This window comes from Copadichromis virginalis, linkage group LG10 (assembly GCF_057382275.1).
Source record: "Copadichromis virginalis isolate Kocher_CV1m ecotype Utaka linkage group LG10, C_Virginalis_male_GT1.1, whole genome shotgun sequence".
In the NCBI taxonomy this organism is placed as follows: Eukaryota; Metazoa; Chordata; class Actinopteri; order Cichliformes; family Cichlidae; genus Copadichromis; species Copadichromis virginalis.
The window spans coordinates 16,772,542-16,788,053 of NC_140627.1; the positions used below are offsets into that span (position 1 = coordinate 16,772,542).

General features: G+C 40.2%; 1 protein-coding gene across 4 annotated transcripts in view; it reads right to left on the bottom strand.

Moving 5' to 3' along the window:
- The window catches only part of LOC146700187 (cell adhesion molecule 2-like), a 211,205-nt gene that overhangs the window by 8,866 nt on the left and 186,827 nt on the right, over nt 1–15,512 (bottom strand). For 2 of the 4 annotated variants that reach the window (XM_085470334.1, XM_085470333.1), the window contains 4 exons: nt 14,881–15,042; nt 13,613–13,703; nt 13,318–13,496; nt 10,378–10,491 (listed from right to left, as the gene is read on the bottom strand). In XM_085470334.1, coding sequence (XP_085326460.1) covers nt 10,378–10,491; nt 13,318–13,496; nt 13,613–13,703; nt 14,881–15,042 — 546 coding nt within the window. The remainder of the gene's footprint in view (nt 1–10,377; nt 10,492–13,317; nt 13,497–13,612; nt 13,704–14,880; nt 15,043–15,512) is intronic. The other 2 variants (XM_085470336.1, XM_085470335.1) reach the window with 1 other exon arrangement.

A 15,512-nucleotide genomic window follows, 5' to 3' on the forward strand; every position in this document is an offset into this window, starting at 1 on the left:
CAAATGCTGATTGTTTCACAGCCACCATGATTTTTTCTGCAGGACTCAGATACAGCTCTTTCAGTCTAAACGGTTCTATTTACAGGTAGCAGCCCAGACATTAGGAATGACAGCAAATACAGCAGCTTGTTGTCACATCGTCTGTTTACACACTCACCAGCCATTCTTTTAGATGCACCTGTTCACTGTTCGCGAAAAATGACCATACCTTTGAACCTGGAAAACAATGGGCTGCAACAGAAGAAGATCACACCCAGTGCCACTCCTGTACACTAAGAAGAGGGAAACTGAGACCACAATTCCCACAAGCTCACTAAAATTGGACAATAGAATTTGGAAAAATGTTGCCTGGTCTGAGGACTTTCTCCTGCAACACTCATATGTTAAAGTCAGAAATTCATTCTGCCTTGTATGAATGGTTCAGACTTCTGATGGTGGTGTAAGGTGTGGGGAATGTTATCTTGGCACACTTTGGGCCTCTAAGTATCAACTGGGCATCATTTAAATGCCACAGCCCACCTGACTATTATTATTCCCCACGTCCAACCCTTAATGACCACAGTGTGCCCATCTTTTGATGGCTGCTCCCAGCAGGATATCATGTGCCATGTCACAAATCTCTAATTATCGCAAACATGCATCATGGCTGTGCAGCCAACTGTGTGATGCTATCATGCCAATAAAGACCAAAGTCTCTGAGGGATGTTTCCATAGATTCATGCCCGTGTGTTATATGTGTAACACAAGTCACACCATAACATCATTGGGTAAGCATAGCAAAAGTGTGCTGTTTCCATGGCAAGGTGCTACATGTTGAGGTACAGCTTCATGACAAAACTTCCTGTGTGCTGCCACAAACAAATCGACCCGTAGTTTACATCCATGTCTATCCAAACTTGATCATTTCATCATCATTTTCATTCTTGCAAAAGTGACCTTTGGAGATCGAACTATAATCACATCCTCAGTCAATTAAACATTCTCATTTTCACAAGAATGGAATACACCTGCATGTATGGACAAATGATGTCAGTCCAGAGTATTCAGAATTCCATCAGATTCACACAGGCGAACAGGCTAATTCCAAACCTCTTTGTGTCTTTTAGGGTAATAATGTATCTAGTAATAGTCTTTTCTACAACAGTATTTGAAAACACTTCACATTTAACGTGAAACAAAAATGAATTACTTTGTGTTAATTCCTCTGCACTGATGGTATGTTAAAGCCACCGATACAAAAGCTAGAGTGTCGACCATCAGAAAGTAAAGGGGAGAAAGTGGTGAAAAGTGCCTGCAGACTTTGCTTGTTCAGTGAGTCAATTATGCCCAACTTTTTGGCTGAGACTGGAAATTCACCAATCTGCATCTAATGCTGGCTCTACTGCCAAGATGAAAGAGTCCCTGGAGGCTGTAGCAGAGGGCCGAAAGACACTTGTGTGTCCACCTTTGAATGCATGCACCCAAGCCCATGAGAGAATTAAAAAAAAGAGTAATGTTACCAAGATGTGTGTGTTGCCGTGTTTGTGTGTGTCCTTGCACATTACTGTTTGCTGGGTCGTGCGGATTAATTAGATTCTGAAAACAAATTACTTCAGCTAATCATTCAATAAAGCCCACATGTGGACACTATCTTGAATATTCAACCCAGTGGTTTTCTTTTCTTTCTTTCTTTTTTTACTCGCGGAATAAAAAGAAATTGTGGTCAGCAGGGTAACAGCATGGAGTTATAAGCAAAGCAAGATAATTAATCATAAGAATTAATTAAGTCTCATGCAAGAATCATCTATCAAAGCAGCTCTACATTCTGCAAAATCCATAACCTCTTCAAAACAGCAATAAAATCCACCAAAGGAAGAAGCAGAAAGATAGCATCAATGTTACACTTGTGGTAACTTAATCTTGCCTGTGTTGCTGCTGCTTTTCAAATATTTTCCACCACAAACGACACTGCTACATTCTGCTGAAAGAACCGCGCTGTGTGAGCCAACTGCAGCACAGGAACAGCACAAATAATGGCTTAAAGAAATGAGCGATTCTGGATGAAGTAAGCTGCCACCACAAGCCCAACTTGGGGGGTTGGGTGGGAGACAAGGAAGGAAAAATTTATAAAAGGACCAAATAGCACTTCATGTCAATAAATGAAAATTGGACTGCCTTCTCTGTGTGTATGTGTTTCTTCAAGATTGCCAAAAGTGTCCTCTGCCATTGGGAGTTAATGAAAAGAAGGGCTATTACATGTAATTCATAACAGTAGCCCCAGGATCTAACGATTTCTCTTTTTCTGTTCTACACTTTATTCCAAATTGTTGCTATAATTCTTCCCCAAAGCGAGTTAATGTGACAGGATATCAATAAGCTTTCCTGGCAATAAGTGGAAAGACCTTTGCATTATGTTTTAATTTCTCCAGTGCTCCTAAGCTTTATCGTCCAAAGAGCGGTGTGAAGGTGATCTCCGTTGTCCGATATTTAACCATTCCACCCCAGGGATGCAGCGGCCTGTACCTCTCTGGTTTAAGCACAGCGACTAAAAAGCTGTCCGGGCTACTTGCCCTCCAGAAAATATGTTTTCTGGTCATCACATTGCCTTACCTGTGTCCTTCATTTAAAAGCAAGATCGATATCAATAGAATAAAACAGTTACAAATCCCTCCAAGGATTTTCCCTTATTGAGTTTTCACAAAAGGTTTGTCCTTAGCCTGAATAAGCTTGAATAAGCTTGAATAGAATGTGTGGTTATAGCCAGAAAATGGTCACCTGTGGAGTACAATCAGCTCTTTTGAATTCAAAGCACTTTGTGACAGCGATGAAAAGAAATGATTTGAAATTTGAACAATCTCCCTAAATACACAAAGCTTATTATTAAAGACCTTGAATTAACCACCCAATTATTTAGTTTTTAGTTTTGAGATCATTAGTAAGGTTAATTACTGTATTCTCTGATGCATGTTTTCTCACCTATTTTCACTTTTTGGGTTACAAAATCATGTATAATTTAGATTTATTTAAGGCAGATTTAAAACAAATAGCTTGAATGTTATACGTTATAGTCTATATATTATACTATATTACATTCTGACATGTACAGATAGGCTTAATGATGTTTAATAACCTATTTTGGAATGTGAATACAGCCTATATTTAAACTGTCTATGGGTATTTTGTGAATTATGCAGGCAATCACAATCTGGAGTGACTGCAATGCCAGAGCACAGAAGGAACATGAAATGACAGTCAACAATCAGGTGACAGGTTGTCAGTAAACATAAGCAAGTTTACATATGTTACATGTAGTGTGATAATGGCCTGTGTGAGTGTGTGTGTGTTTTTCAGGTAAATGATGATTGCCTCAAAGCTGCCATCAGAGTCTGAGCTGCGGGGAGCAGATAGAGCTGTCTCTCCCTCTCCTTTCTCAGGAAGCAAAAACAGACGTTAGTAATGGCAGCAATTACAGGTGAGGTAAAGCCGCTCGTTGTTTCACTGTGTGGTTACATATAGTTTTCAGCATGTTTAGCATCATAACATTTAGAAACTGCAGTGTGGCTTAGTGTACAGTTTCAGAGCCATGTGGAGTGACATCCCAAACTTTCATTAATGGCCGGCTTGACCCCCTTTTAATTTTCAGAACTGCTTTAATTCTTAATGGCACATATTCAACAACAAACAAACATTTGGAAACATTTCTGAGCACTTTTGGTTCATATTGACAGGAAAGCATCAAACAGTTGCTGCAGATTTGTAGGATGCACACACAAAGGTGCTCTATTGGATTGAGATTTGGTGACTGTGGAGCCCATTTGAGTACAGCGAACTCAATGTCATGTTAAAGAAACTAGTTTGTTATGATTTGAGCTTTGTGACACGGCATGTGATATCCTGCTGGAAGCAGCCATCAGAAGATGGGTACACAATGGCCATAAAGGGATGGATATGGTCAGCAATAATACTCAGACTGTGGTGTTTAAATAATGCTTGAGAGGTACCAAGTGGCCCAAAGTCTGCCAAGAAAATATTCCCGACACCATCACACCACCAGTAGCTTGAATCATTGATACAGGGCAGGATGGAGCCATGTTTTCGTCTGTTCTCTGCCAAATTCTGACTTCCATCTGAATGTTGCAATAAAAATCAAAACTCTCAGTTATAACTTTGAGTCGCTGCCGTGTGATTGACTGATTGGATATTTGCATTAATAAGCAGTTGAAAAGATGTACATAAGCAAATGGCTGGTGAGTGTTTAGATTAATATGTTTCTGGCCACATTTCATCAAAAGAACTTTTTAAAGGAAAATAATGTTCCCAGTAATAACATTTTTCACATTAAATGCGAAAAAGTAAAGACCTAATTGCTCTCCTTTAATTCTTCTTCAAGGACAGTAAGTTGGGAAAAAAGAGTAACTGCAAACAGAAGTTGGTAAAAATAGGCCTGCAGACTTTGACTTATTCTGAATCTGTTATGCCCAATTCAGCAATCTGCATCTCAAGCCAACAACCTTGCCTTACTATTTGCATGCAGCATTTTGGCCAGTGCACACTTAAGAAGGGAGAAAGCTCAGAGGCTATTCCTGATCTTTGAACTTGTCTCTGCTCTTGAATTCTCCTTAAGTTTGCAGGTACTGGTTTCAGTTTAAAGAGGAGAAGAATAATGATTTGGCTTTGGAGCACCGGCCACAAAAAAGGGAAAAAGGTACAGAGTATCATGATAACCTCCACTGTCAGTAAAAATGCTAACCATCCCTCTTGTATCAATTAAGACAACTACACTTTGATTAATAGTCCCAAGGTTCTTGTTGCATTCCTTGACTTTTATCTTCTTATCCTCGTGGACAACAAGACCTTTACTCTACAATCAGGTATAGGGGTATTTTAGTTTTTCTCTCTTCTCCACAGGAGAAGACACTAGGCATGAATAATTGCTGTCTTCCCAGCAGTGGGGCCTTTTTCTGCAGCAACACCAGGCTACAGGGGCTGGGGTTGGCCACACGAATGCTTATTATGAGAAGTGAATAGTAAATATTTTAAACACCAAAGAAACCCTTGTGCATGATTCACCTTTTAGCATCACAAGGTCAGTGCTAATTTGCAAGCCACAAAAAGCATTTGGCATATTTTAGAGAACTCAAGAGAGAGAACGTGTAGATGTGCGTGCATGTGTGCGTGTGTTGTGCGTCAGTGCGTGTGTGTATTCATAATGTGAAGGTCTGATGACATTACATAGACCTCTGATACTTACTGAAAGAGTTATTATAGCCATTAAGACTGACTGGGCTACTGAAGCAGTGTGAGTGTTGGGCATACCTGCCAGCACATCATTAATAAAGAGAATTAGAGACTGCAGTAATGCATCAGTTCTGGCATTATACAATACAAATGAAAACCAGAGGAATCTCTTGGATTTTTGTGCACTACTAGCGCTCTAAAGGTCAACAAGACAAGTAAAGGCATGGGTTTTATCAAATCTAAATTTCCTATTAGCTTCGGTAAGTGTACGATAAAATATTTATTGTCTAATATTCGTACAAGGATAAATAAATGTCTCGGTATATGATTATATTGGCCACTAAAACTCGGAGAGACTGTGTCAGCAAAGTAACACATAAAAAAGCCATTACTGTGAAATCCTACTAGACAATAACATTTTTCATTATGGGAACACATTTTTGTGAATACGGTATATGAAATCCTTTAACAACTGAAAGGAAAGATATTCATATCTGCAGCCAGTTTAAAGTTGCTGTGCAACACGAGTTAAGACAGCATTTTTCATTTACTGTATACAAAAGATGGACATAGCCACTGTGACATCACCCATTGGTTTTAGTGTCAACATTTGGATAAGAGATTGGAGAGCCAGTTTTTCACTTAACACTAGAAAGCTCAGTTGACAAGCGGACTCCTTTTACTGTATAGTTGCACACCAATAGGTAGATAAAATATTAATATTTCACTCGTGAAATCTGAAGCACAAACGTCTTGAACAGCTGTACCACACAGCAAGCCATATCCATGGAAATGCTCCAAAAGGTACCAACAGCATAACTGTCCACCCAATTTATTGACTGCAATTTGCAGAAGTGAGGGCTTACATAGAGTAATCATCTACAGCCAATCAAAGAAACCACAACCCTAATGCTGGTATCCAGATAAATGCATAAAGGGATAGCAGTGCGCTTTCAAAAAAAACCCCAAAACCCCATACGCTGATAAAAGAGCAGAAGGAAAGATCACCGAAACGACAAAGGGAAACCTGAGAACGCATACAGCCTATAGTGCTGAACCTACAGCATGCCTGTGGAGGAAGACAACTTCATTATGCAAAAATACAAAACGTCATGGGGCTGGTAAAGCTCCACAGTTGTTTGCTTTCATCCAGGGCCATAAAAAACCTGGTAATAAATCAAGTAGACAGATGAAAACAGATAGTGAAGTATCCTGTGACTAGGAACGCAGTGAAGGAGTCTGATATTTAGATTCCCTGTAGATATACTGAGAGGCTCAGCTCCTCTTGTGTCTCTGAACTACACAAACAGACATCAGAGAAGAACTGTGGCACACTGATGAAGAACATCCAACAATGTGTGGAAGACTGTTATCTAACAGGGCCTTCAGAGAGATGTAAGGGGGCAGAAGAGATGAAGCGGAAAGGAGAGGAATAACTGAACAAAAGCTTAGAGAGGGACTAAAGCGGAGGAAAGGTAGAAGGGGAGTCAAGCCTCCCAAAGGACTTTAAAGATGGTCATTTACAAAAAGCAGCAGTGATGAGAGGAAATTATTTTGAGATGGAGACCATGATGTTGAGAGGAATGAAGAGAGGGAGCAAAAGAGCACAGACAAGACAGAAGATATCTTGCTTAGATGATGATGAAAAAAAAACATACACACATAAATGGAAATGAATAAAGCTGCTTGGGTGAACTGCATGTAAAGGATCAGTGACTCTCTTCTCTTATATTTCACCGTTTATTTGAAGTAATGGGCAATAATTTTTTGCACACCTAAGGAGCAGAGGGTGCAGGGTTTGGCGGTCTAGGAATCTTGTGTGTTGGCTTCATCCAGCTTGTCATTAGGGTGATTTCAGCCAATGAGATGCTTTCATCCCAACCACCTAACACGGATGGGATGAGATTTAACATTTCAAGTCTGAAATACTGGTTCTCAGTTGGAAAAGGGTAAGGTAAGGACAGAGTTGCTTCCCCGATTAAGGAGTTCAAGAATTCTGGGGTTCGTGAGTTCAGCAGCTGCAGTAATGTGGATGATGCTCCAGTCTGTCACAGTGAAGAGAGAGCTGAGTGTGAAAGCAAAGCTGCTGCTTTACTGGTCGACCTACATTCCCACCTTCAGCTATGGCTACGAGCTGTGGCATACAAGTGGTGGAAATGAGCTTCCTCTAGAGGCTGGCTGGGCTCAGTCTTAGAGATAGCAAGGGTCTCAGAGTAGAGCCGCTACTCCTCCACATCATAATGAGCCAGCTAAGGTAGTTAAATTATCTGACTCAAATTCCTTCTGGACACCTCCTAAGCGAGGTGTTTTGGATACTTCCAACTAGCGGGAGACCCAGTAACCCTCGAATCAATATATCTCTTGACTAGCTTGGGAAGGCCTCCCTTTTCCACCAGAAGAGTGGCTGTTGTCTGGCGAGGGGGAGACTCCTGCTTAGGCTGCTGCCCCAGTGACTCAGACCTCGATAAGTGTCAGAAAATGTATGAATGCATAGATCATGTAAGTATATTTAATTGCTGCTGAACTGAAAGCTCATATTTTGTGCAACGTTTTGTGAGAAAATACACAGTGTTAAATATGTTGCTTTGTGAGAAAATATACAGCGTTATAAATATGTTAACAAAATTTCTTTTATGTGCTATTACCGATATCACACTATGATGGATTGTTTACACAATCACTTCAGGAAAACATGTCACACACTGATAACAGCTTTGGAAACCATGATGAAGATGATATATGAGTGAGCAAGTTCTTCTGCATACGGGCTATCACAGCACATTAGCTTTAAATTGACGTGTCACTCAAAAACGTGGACATATCAATCTACTGTAGCAGATGTGGTGCCATGTCAGCATCTGTGCCCTGGCAAATAGGTTAAAGCAACTACACCCGCCCAGAGGCTCGCCATATCCTTTTCATTTACTGCATCTGTTTACTGCCAGTTATGTGTCGCAGGGGTGCCGAAACATCCTTTTCCATAGCCGTGTCCTCCTGAAGGATCCTGATGCTTTCCCTAGACAGGTGGGATATGCGATTCCTTTCAGCATTTTCTGTGTCCGCCTGAGGGTCACCTCCCTGTTGTATAGGGCTGAGCGCCTCAACGGAGAAGACTGATTTAATGTGATACATGATATTTTTGTAATGGAAAAACTGACATTTCATTTGAGACTCAGGGTGGACATGTTTGATGATTACTGGAAAGTACGGACAGAGTTTATTAAACAATTTAGATCAGATTTCATGGACGAGAGGAAGAACTGTCGTATAAAATACACTACAATTAGCTGCTACACACCGATCCTTGGTTTTATTTTTTCCTCTTCTTTCTGTTTTCTTTCCTTTTCTCTTGCCTTTCTTTTCTTTTGTATTGCTTAGATCTGTATGGCCTCAGGAAAAGCACAGTGTAATTAGCCAATGCAAATAGACTTTGTTCCTAAAATAAAAGGAAAAACATAAAAAATACAGTAGGGCTCTTGGTCAGAAAACAACCAAAGAACTAAAAAAAATAAATAACAAGAAAAAAAACTCAACTGGCTTCTTTGAACAAGTTCAGCTGGACGTGCTAGAGGACCTCAAGTGGGACTGACTCCTTTTGAAGCAAGAGTATGCATCGTATACTGAGGAGTGGCAACAGCAGCCTATGATGCCGCGAGTGGTAATTAAGTCTGTCAAAATCAACTAACTTTGTTAATTATCACATCATGTTACTCGTGAGATCGACGAGCTGCAAATGTCAAGCTGGAATTGAACCTGGGACTCACCACTCAGTGCATTATAATTCATGTGGCTTGCAACCTTGGCTGGTTGCTGCTGCCCTTGTTTTTGAAAGGCAGAGAGCAAAGTGAAAACTTCTGTGGAAAACTCAGCCAAAAGCTAGCAGGAGGAGATTGTTATGCCAGCCCTTTGCTGCAGGGCCTTGTGTCATCAGTAGCTGTAATCTGCTTCTGAGACGCTGCTGAAACGGGCTGCAGCATGTCTGGTGGAATCGCAAGCATTGTCTTGAGTGGGAGCGATCGGCTCTGGCAGCCGCATTAGAGCTGGAACAGGATGCTGCCGTCCCCCGTTGTACACAGGGATAAGGGAAGCATGGCCTTATGCTGCATTTGATCTACCTCGTATGTGAGAATACGGACGCCAAAATGAAAACATTTTCAACCTCTGCCAAGTTAGTGCACAAACTGGCAAAAACAAAACATGGCTACCCCAACCTTTTCTTTGTTTCCTTTTCCTCTACAGAAAACAAAAAAGGTCATGAATGTAGTGTAGTTTACTCATCTAAAGTAACACAAAAGCCAAAAAGAAGCAAAAGTCACAGTTTTACTCCATTAAAAGCAATATGAGAAAGATTTTATGTGTGGAAAATGCAGAGTCAGTGTTCAGAAACAGTATCCGATTTACTAAGTGTAAAAGTATTGTTTGTTTTCAATAGAGTCAGGAAATTCTTAGTTCCCAGTTGCTATCAAATGCAGCATTAAGCCCGCCTATGTTCATGCATGATTGGACGCACAAAGTTTAATGAAGCTTGCTATATGCTTACTGGAGCTGGCCTGCTTACAAGCATGATGAAATTAGCTCTGTCTTATCTATGTTTAAGGGCATAAGATGAACAATAAAAAAGCCTTAGTTCTGTACAGGGACCACTTTAAAAACACCAAATATGCAGCCTTAGTGGCAAAGGGACTATGTCAAGTTAGGATTCTCTAAGAGTTAACACAGCATTAGAAGGCATGATGAGATATCTCCAGTGGCCAGACATTTTCAGTTGGACATGACATTTGCTTCTTTGAGGTTTCAGGGCACAGAAGTGCTGGAGTCTTTGCAATTCCAAGGGGACAGCACACAGAGTATTTGAACACCTGGAGTTTCTCTGAAACTCAGAAAAGTCTGTCCCAGTGTAAAAAAATATATCATTGCTCATAAAAAAGAAAATGTTTACAGTCCTTCAGCTGAGAAAATAGTTTAAGTAGCAAAAATTAAAGGCAATAATTGGGTAGGATGACCGATAAGTGTCTTCACATGTTTTATGTCCACAAGAAATAAGAATATGAATGCCTGAGGTAGAGAAGTAGCAAAGAAGTAACAGAGGAGATATGGAAGTGAGAGGGAAGTTAGACTATGCTGTAGCATGCTGTGGAGATGCGTGGGGTGGTACTGTACCTCTGTTGCCAGTGACTGTGGGGTCTGAGGCGTGGGAGCCTAATAGTGCGGTAGGATCTGGAGTGATGGGATGTAGGGGGGGAGTGGTGGGTGGAGGCAGGGTGGTGGGGGCGTCTGGTGGAGGGCACAGATAAACACATATACACAAAATACAACAACAGCAAAATGAATTCACATGGGGAAAGTTAGATACGTTAAAAGAACACAAAGAAAAAAAAACTATATACAGTGATGGGAAACACAAAGGGAAAATTATGACACAATTCCAAGCATATAACATAAGATCACAGCACAAGAAAGCATGCCTTTTCCAGTATAATGAAATGTGATGCCCTTAACAACATACATGAGTTGAGTGCATTACTGTTCCTGTTTTAGTGGGCCAGTAAGGCTTTCTCACTGATTCTGAAATGATCAGCGATGTTAAGAGTCCCAATCTTCTACATTTTGTCCGTCAACTCTGATTTCAAGTATTCTGTCTTTGAATTGTGAAGGCAAAAGAGCAGAATTAACCTTAAATCTGCTAATGCTGGCGACTGTCTCTGGAGATGGACCCTGCACTAGCAACCTTTCAACATGTGAGAGGGAAGACAGCTGATGATTTGAAAACGTAATCTGACAAATGGATTAAAAAAAAAATCGGTTAAGCTCTCATTTCCGTGTTGAATTTTGGCTTCTCGCTACAGGATAATAGTAAAACTGATCGTTTCTCACTGTCACATGTTAAAGCTACAGAAAAAAGTGAGAGCGAAACATTGGGTGACAAAGTTAATGAGGTTACATTACCACCTTGGCTTTTATGTTTATGTCACTCTGCATTTTATGGTGATCCAGAAGCTTTTAATTGGCTCTCGTAGTCTTTCTCTGGGCCAACTGTCCTCTGTGTCTTGGTGACATTTCAGCCTTAGCGTGACTCACTAAGCAGCTAACTGCATGTCTTCGGGAAAGAGGGAAGAGAGAAAATGTCCCCTTGTTCGAGAACCATTAAAAAGGTATTTTCCAAGAATTATGGAGGCAATTGTGAAAGGCTAAAAGGTGTGATAATCACTAATGAAGGATAGGAACAGACTGGGTGCCATTTCAAGAGAACAAGTAATGAATCTGAATAGGACTTTTTGACCCTCCCGCACCCAATTGTCTTTTTTCTGGCAGAGAATTTGTCAGTTTAATAACATCACTGTCATTACATGCATTGGTTATTCTTGCTGCAGCTTCAGAAGAAATTGTTAGGTGCGGTGGCGCGCCATGACAAGTGTGAGCAATCCACTAATTAAATAAGAGCCACAGCTAATTGCTTAATTAATCATAGAATTTTCAAGAATACAGCACTTTTGGAGTTTAAACAAAGACAAAAATGTAAAGACATCTCCTGGTGCTTTTAGCAAACAGTGAAAGGGATTTCCTGATAATTTTACAGCTCAAACAATTAATCAACTAGTAAAAGAAATGTTCGATGGAATGAAAGAGGTTAAAAAAAATCTAAAGGTCTCTAACAGCACTGTTTCAGAATCGCCTCCTTTAATAAAACCTATGGACAGGATTTGAATTTGAAGCTGAAAGGTATCATACATTTTTGATGGTATACATAATCAGTCTTCACTCATCCTATTTTGTGGCTTTGAACTCAAAGAAGGGATCTTTAACTAAATACCTGAGCGATATACTCTACACCAACGGTATTTTAAAAGCATCAGCAATTATCTGCAAAAATCTGACAGACAGAATATATATAGCAAATGAAACTCATTTGCATCTTTGCAGTAACCTTGTCTCAGCAGATACTGCGTGTGCGTACTAAGTTTAAATTTCAGTGATATGAGTAATTAGAAAGATGTAAGGTTTCTATACCTAATCCTTACCTTGATTTTGTCACATGGCATTCTGCATAAAATAAGCATATTTTGTATTGCCTTTTACATCCCCGAACATCTGCTTGCGTGGACTTGCGTTATATTTCAAAATTTACAGCATTTACTTAGAGAAAGGCTGAATGGCTTATACGTTCATCGCACTCTCATTAAATAAATCTAATTGCATGAACGAGTATTTCATTTTGTTCTGTCATTCATCACTCTTGAGGTTTCCACAGCCCTTTATCAGAATCAGAATCAGAATACTTTATTGATCCCTGGGGGAAATTATTATGACCTATTCATAGTAACCTGTGTTACTCGGGTAGCTCGGTTTTATACTCAAAAGTTTGTAATTAGATTTTTCATTACTTTCTGTTTTTAAATAAAAGAGCTCATGTAATATTATTAATGCTATGTTTTTCTTCATCTCCACTTCTTAACGTCAGAACGACCTGTTTTTTAATGATCACGCACTGTTTCTATAACACAGTGAAAAGAGATGTTTTACTGCTTTGCTATTTTTTAAAGCATTATTACTTAATGCCAAGAGACAAATGGCAGTGAAGAAGCGGAAGAGAGGAAGAACTATCTGTTTTCCCTGACACTGAGTCCCTTTATCCTCCACCTCCTCTGGCGTTACTAGGAATTACTTATCCTTCCTGGTGATATTCCTGACAACGCAGCACTAAATTTTGCCTCTCTCACACATTTCCCTCCTAGTGTGTTGTGTGTGTGTGTGCGTGTGTATCTGGGACACAGGTTTATTTAAGGAAAGGCGTTGGTGGCATTTGTGTCACCTGGGGCCCTTATTCTCCCTGTGAGGGATGGTACCACTAATCACTATTAGCATTGATACAGTATGCAGATCAGGAGGTATTATAATCCTGTATTTTTTCAATGGTGTTTTGTACTCATGCCTATGAGGTTCATACTTTTCACAATTTTTACATAGCTTTGTTGGAAACCAAGTTTTCCTCTTGAAGCTTTTTTCCCCCAGTGGTGTCATATTAGTAACTGACTGACTTACTTTTTTATATTGTGTCATGAAATGCAATTATCCATATTTCAGTGCTTCCCCTGAACTCACCATAGACGTAGAGTACATATTGAGCACTGCTGGTCCCTAGGTGGTTGCTAGCTTCACAGCGGTAGGTCCCATTGTCTGTCTTGTTAAGAGACGTAAAGGTAAGCTCTCTTCCTTCTACAATCATCCTGTCCAGGTCAGGAAGTTCACTTCCATCCTTTGTCCACATCACAGGATCTGGCCTAAAAGGTAAGAGAATATGTAAGAGAAAGAAAGCATGCTGCATCTAGGTCTAATCTATAAAACACTATATGAAAGCATGATGTCAATCAATTAATGAAAATTTTTAGAGACTTACGAAGGGTTTCCTTTGGAGACACACTCCAACTTCAAGTACTGACCCTCCTGAGGGACTTCAAGGGAATGGGTGATCTCCACACGAGGAGCATCTAAGACAAACAGAGAGACGGCTGAAATTGAGGGAAGAAAATATAGAACATTGTTTTCACATTTTCTTGACATAAATGGGATACATATATATATTCCCCTGAGATGAGCTTCTCTAAGCATGCCTCAGGCAGGTGGATGGTGATGAGGAACAGGAAGAGGAATTATCCTAGACAACCAAGCCCCCACATGTGTAACTGGCTGACATCAGGAAACCCTACTGGTTGATAGAAAAGGACAGCGTAAAGGACGGTGTAGCGGCAGCACAAGAGCAGGCCTTAAGCACTAGATCCATATAACAGGAGTCTACCACAGGACCCAAGTTGCTGACTTTGCAAAGGGCCCCTGGAGACTATCCAACAAATAGCACAGGGTGTAAGATCCAAGCTGGCAACAGCTTGTTGGAAGATCCAACAACAACCAAGGAACAACCACAAAGAACATCTGTGCTGCATATGGACTAAAAGTCCCCAAGTCCCAATGTCAGAGTAGAACAAAGGGGGTAAATTCCTGTGGTTCTTCTACTTCCAGACAAGCTGCTGGCCAACAAACCAGGTGATAGTTGTGGCTGACAAGCAGAAGAAGACTGAAGTTCTGATAGATGTGGCAGACAACAAGATCAAGAAGAAGTAGCATGTAAAAACAGAGAAGTATCAGGAGCTGAAGGATCTGAAAGGTAAAGTCCAAAGTAGTCCCAGTGATAATAGGAGCAATGGGAGCTATAAACCCGAAACTAGAAAAGTAGCTCCAGCAGATTCCAGGAACAACATCCAAGGTAGTGGATAATGAACAGAACCCTCAAAACACAGCATTTGGATCACACACACATACAATCCCAGGGGGTGATATAAATATTATAAATATATTTGGACAATTGGACAGTACATTTTTGCCCAGACCAAGGGATACTGACTGAATAAAATACTAGTGCCTAAATGTAAAATTATAAATGCAAGATCACAGAAAATCAGCTCTGAAATAGTGCATTTACATACAATGATGGAGGCCTCATTAGTTGAAATGTTCTCTAACTGGGTTCAACAGCCATAAAAGCTCCCATTACCATGGCTATTTACAGTAGTTACTGCCTTTTATTGGTTTGAATTTTCTGTTATCCATTATGCTCATGTGTACACTTCATATATGTGTTTGAGTGCTGTACTTTGCGTCTACACTCACAGTGGACCTCCAGTACTTCAGTGGCCTGCTGTGGTGCTTGTGTGAGTGCCACGTGGTCCACTCTGCAGGTGTAGGCCACTCCATCATCATTTCTGTCCACTTGCAGCTGTAGAGAGCTCCGTACTGTAAATGTCTTCCCACTTGCATTCACCTCTTTGGCACCTTGGGAGAGAATTGCATTCTGTCACGGTTGCAGCACATTTATCTTATAAGGTGAGATAGCTACGAACCAATGTGTTACAACCACTGGCAGATTCCACCCTAGTCTTCGATTCATACAGAACACATGCCTATCATGCAAAACAATTAGTGCCTAAAATTTTAATGTACCTTCATAGTGATTTTCATTACAGGTATACCTGAAACGGGTCACATTTCACTAGTTTAAGAGCAAGGATCATTTTTCCATATGAATAGGGTGATTAACTTGTTTTTTAAACTCAACCAATGTACAGGATCAACATTGCACTGACCCGTCACATTGTTGTGATTGTCTTAGTTTTGCAATATAGGTTAAAAAAAATCCTTTGTTTTAAGAAAAAAAAAAACTCTCTTCTACAACAATTTCAAGTGTTCTCTTTATTAATTTATAAATGGTAAATGGTAAATGGCCTGTATTTATATAGCGCTTT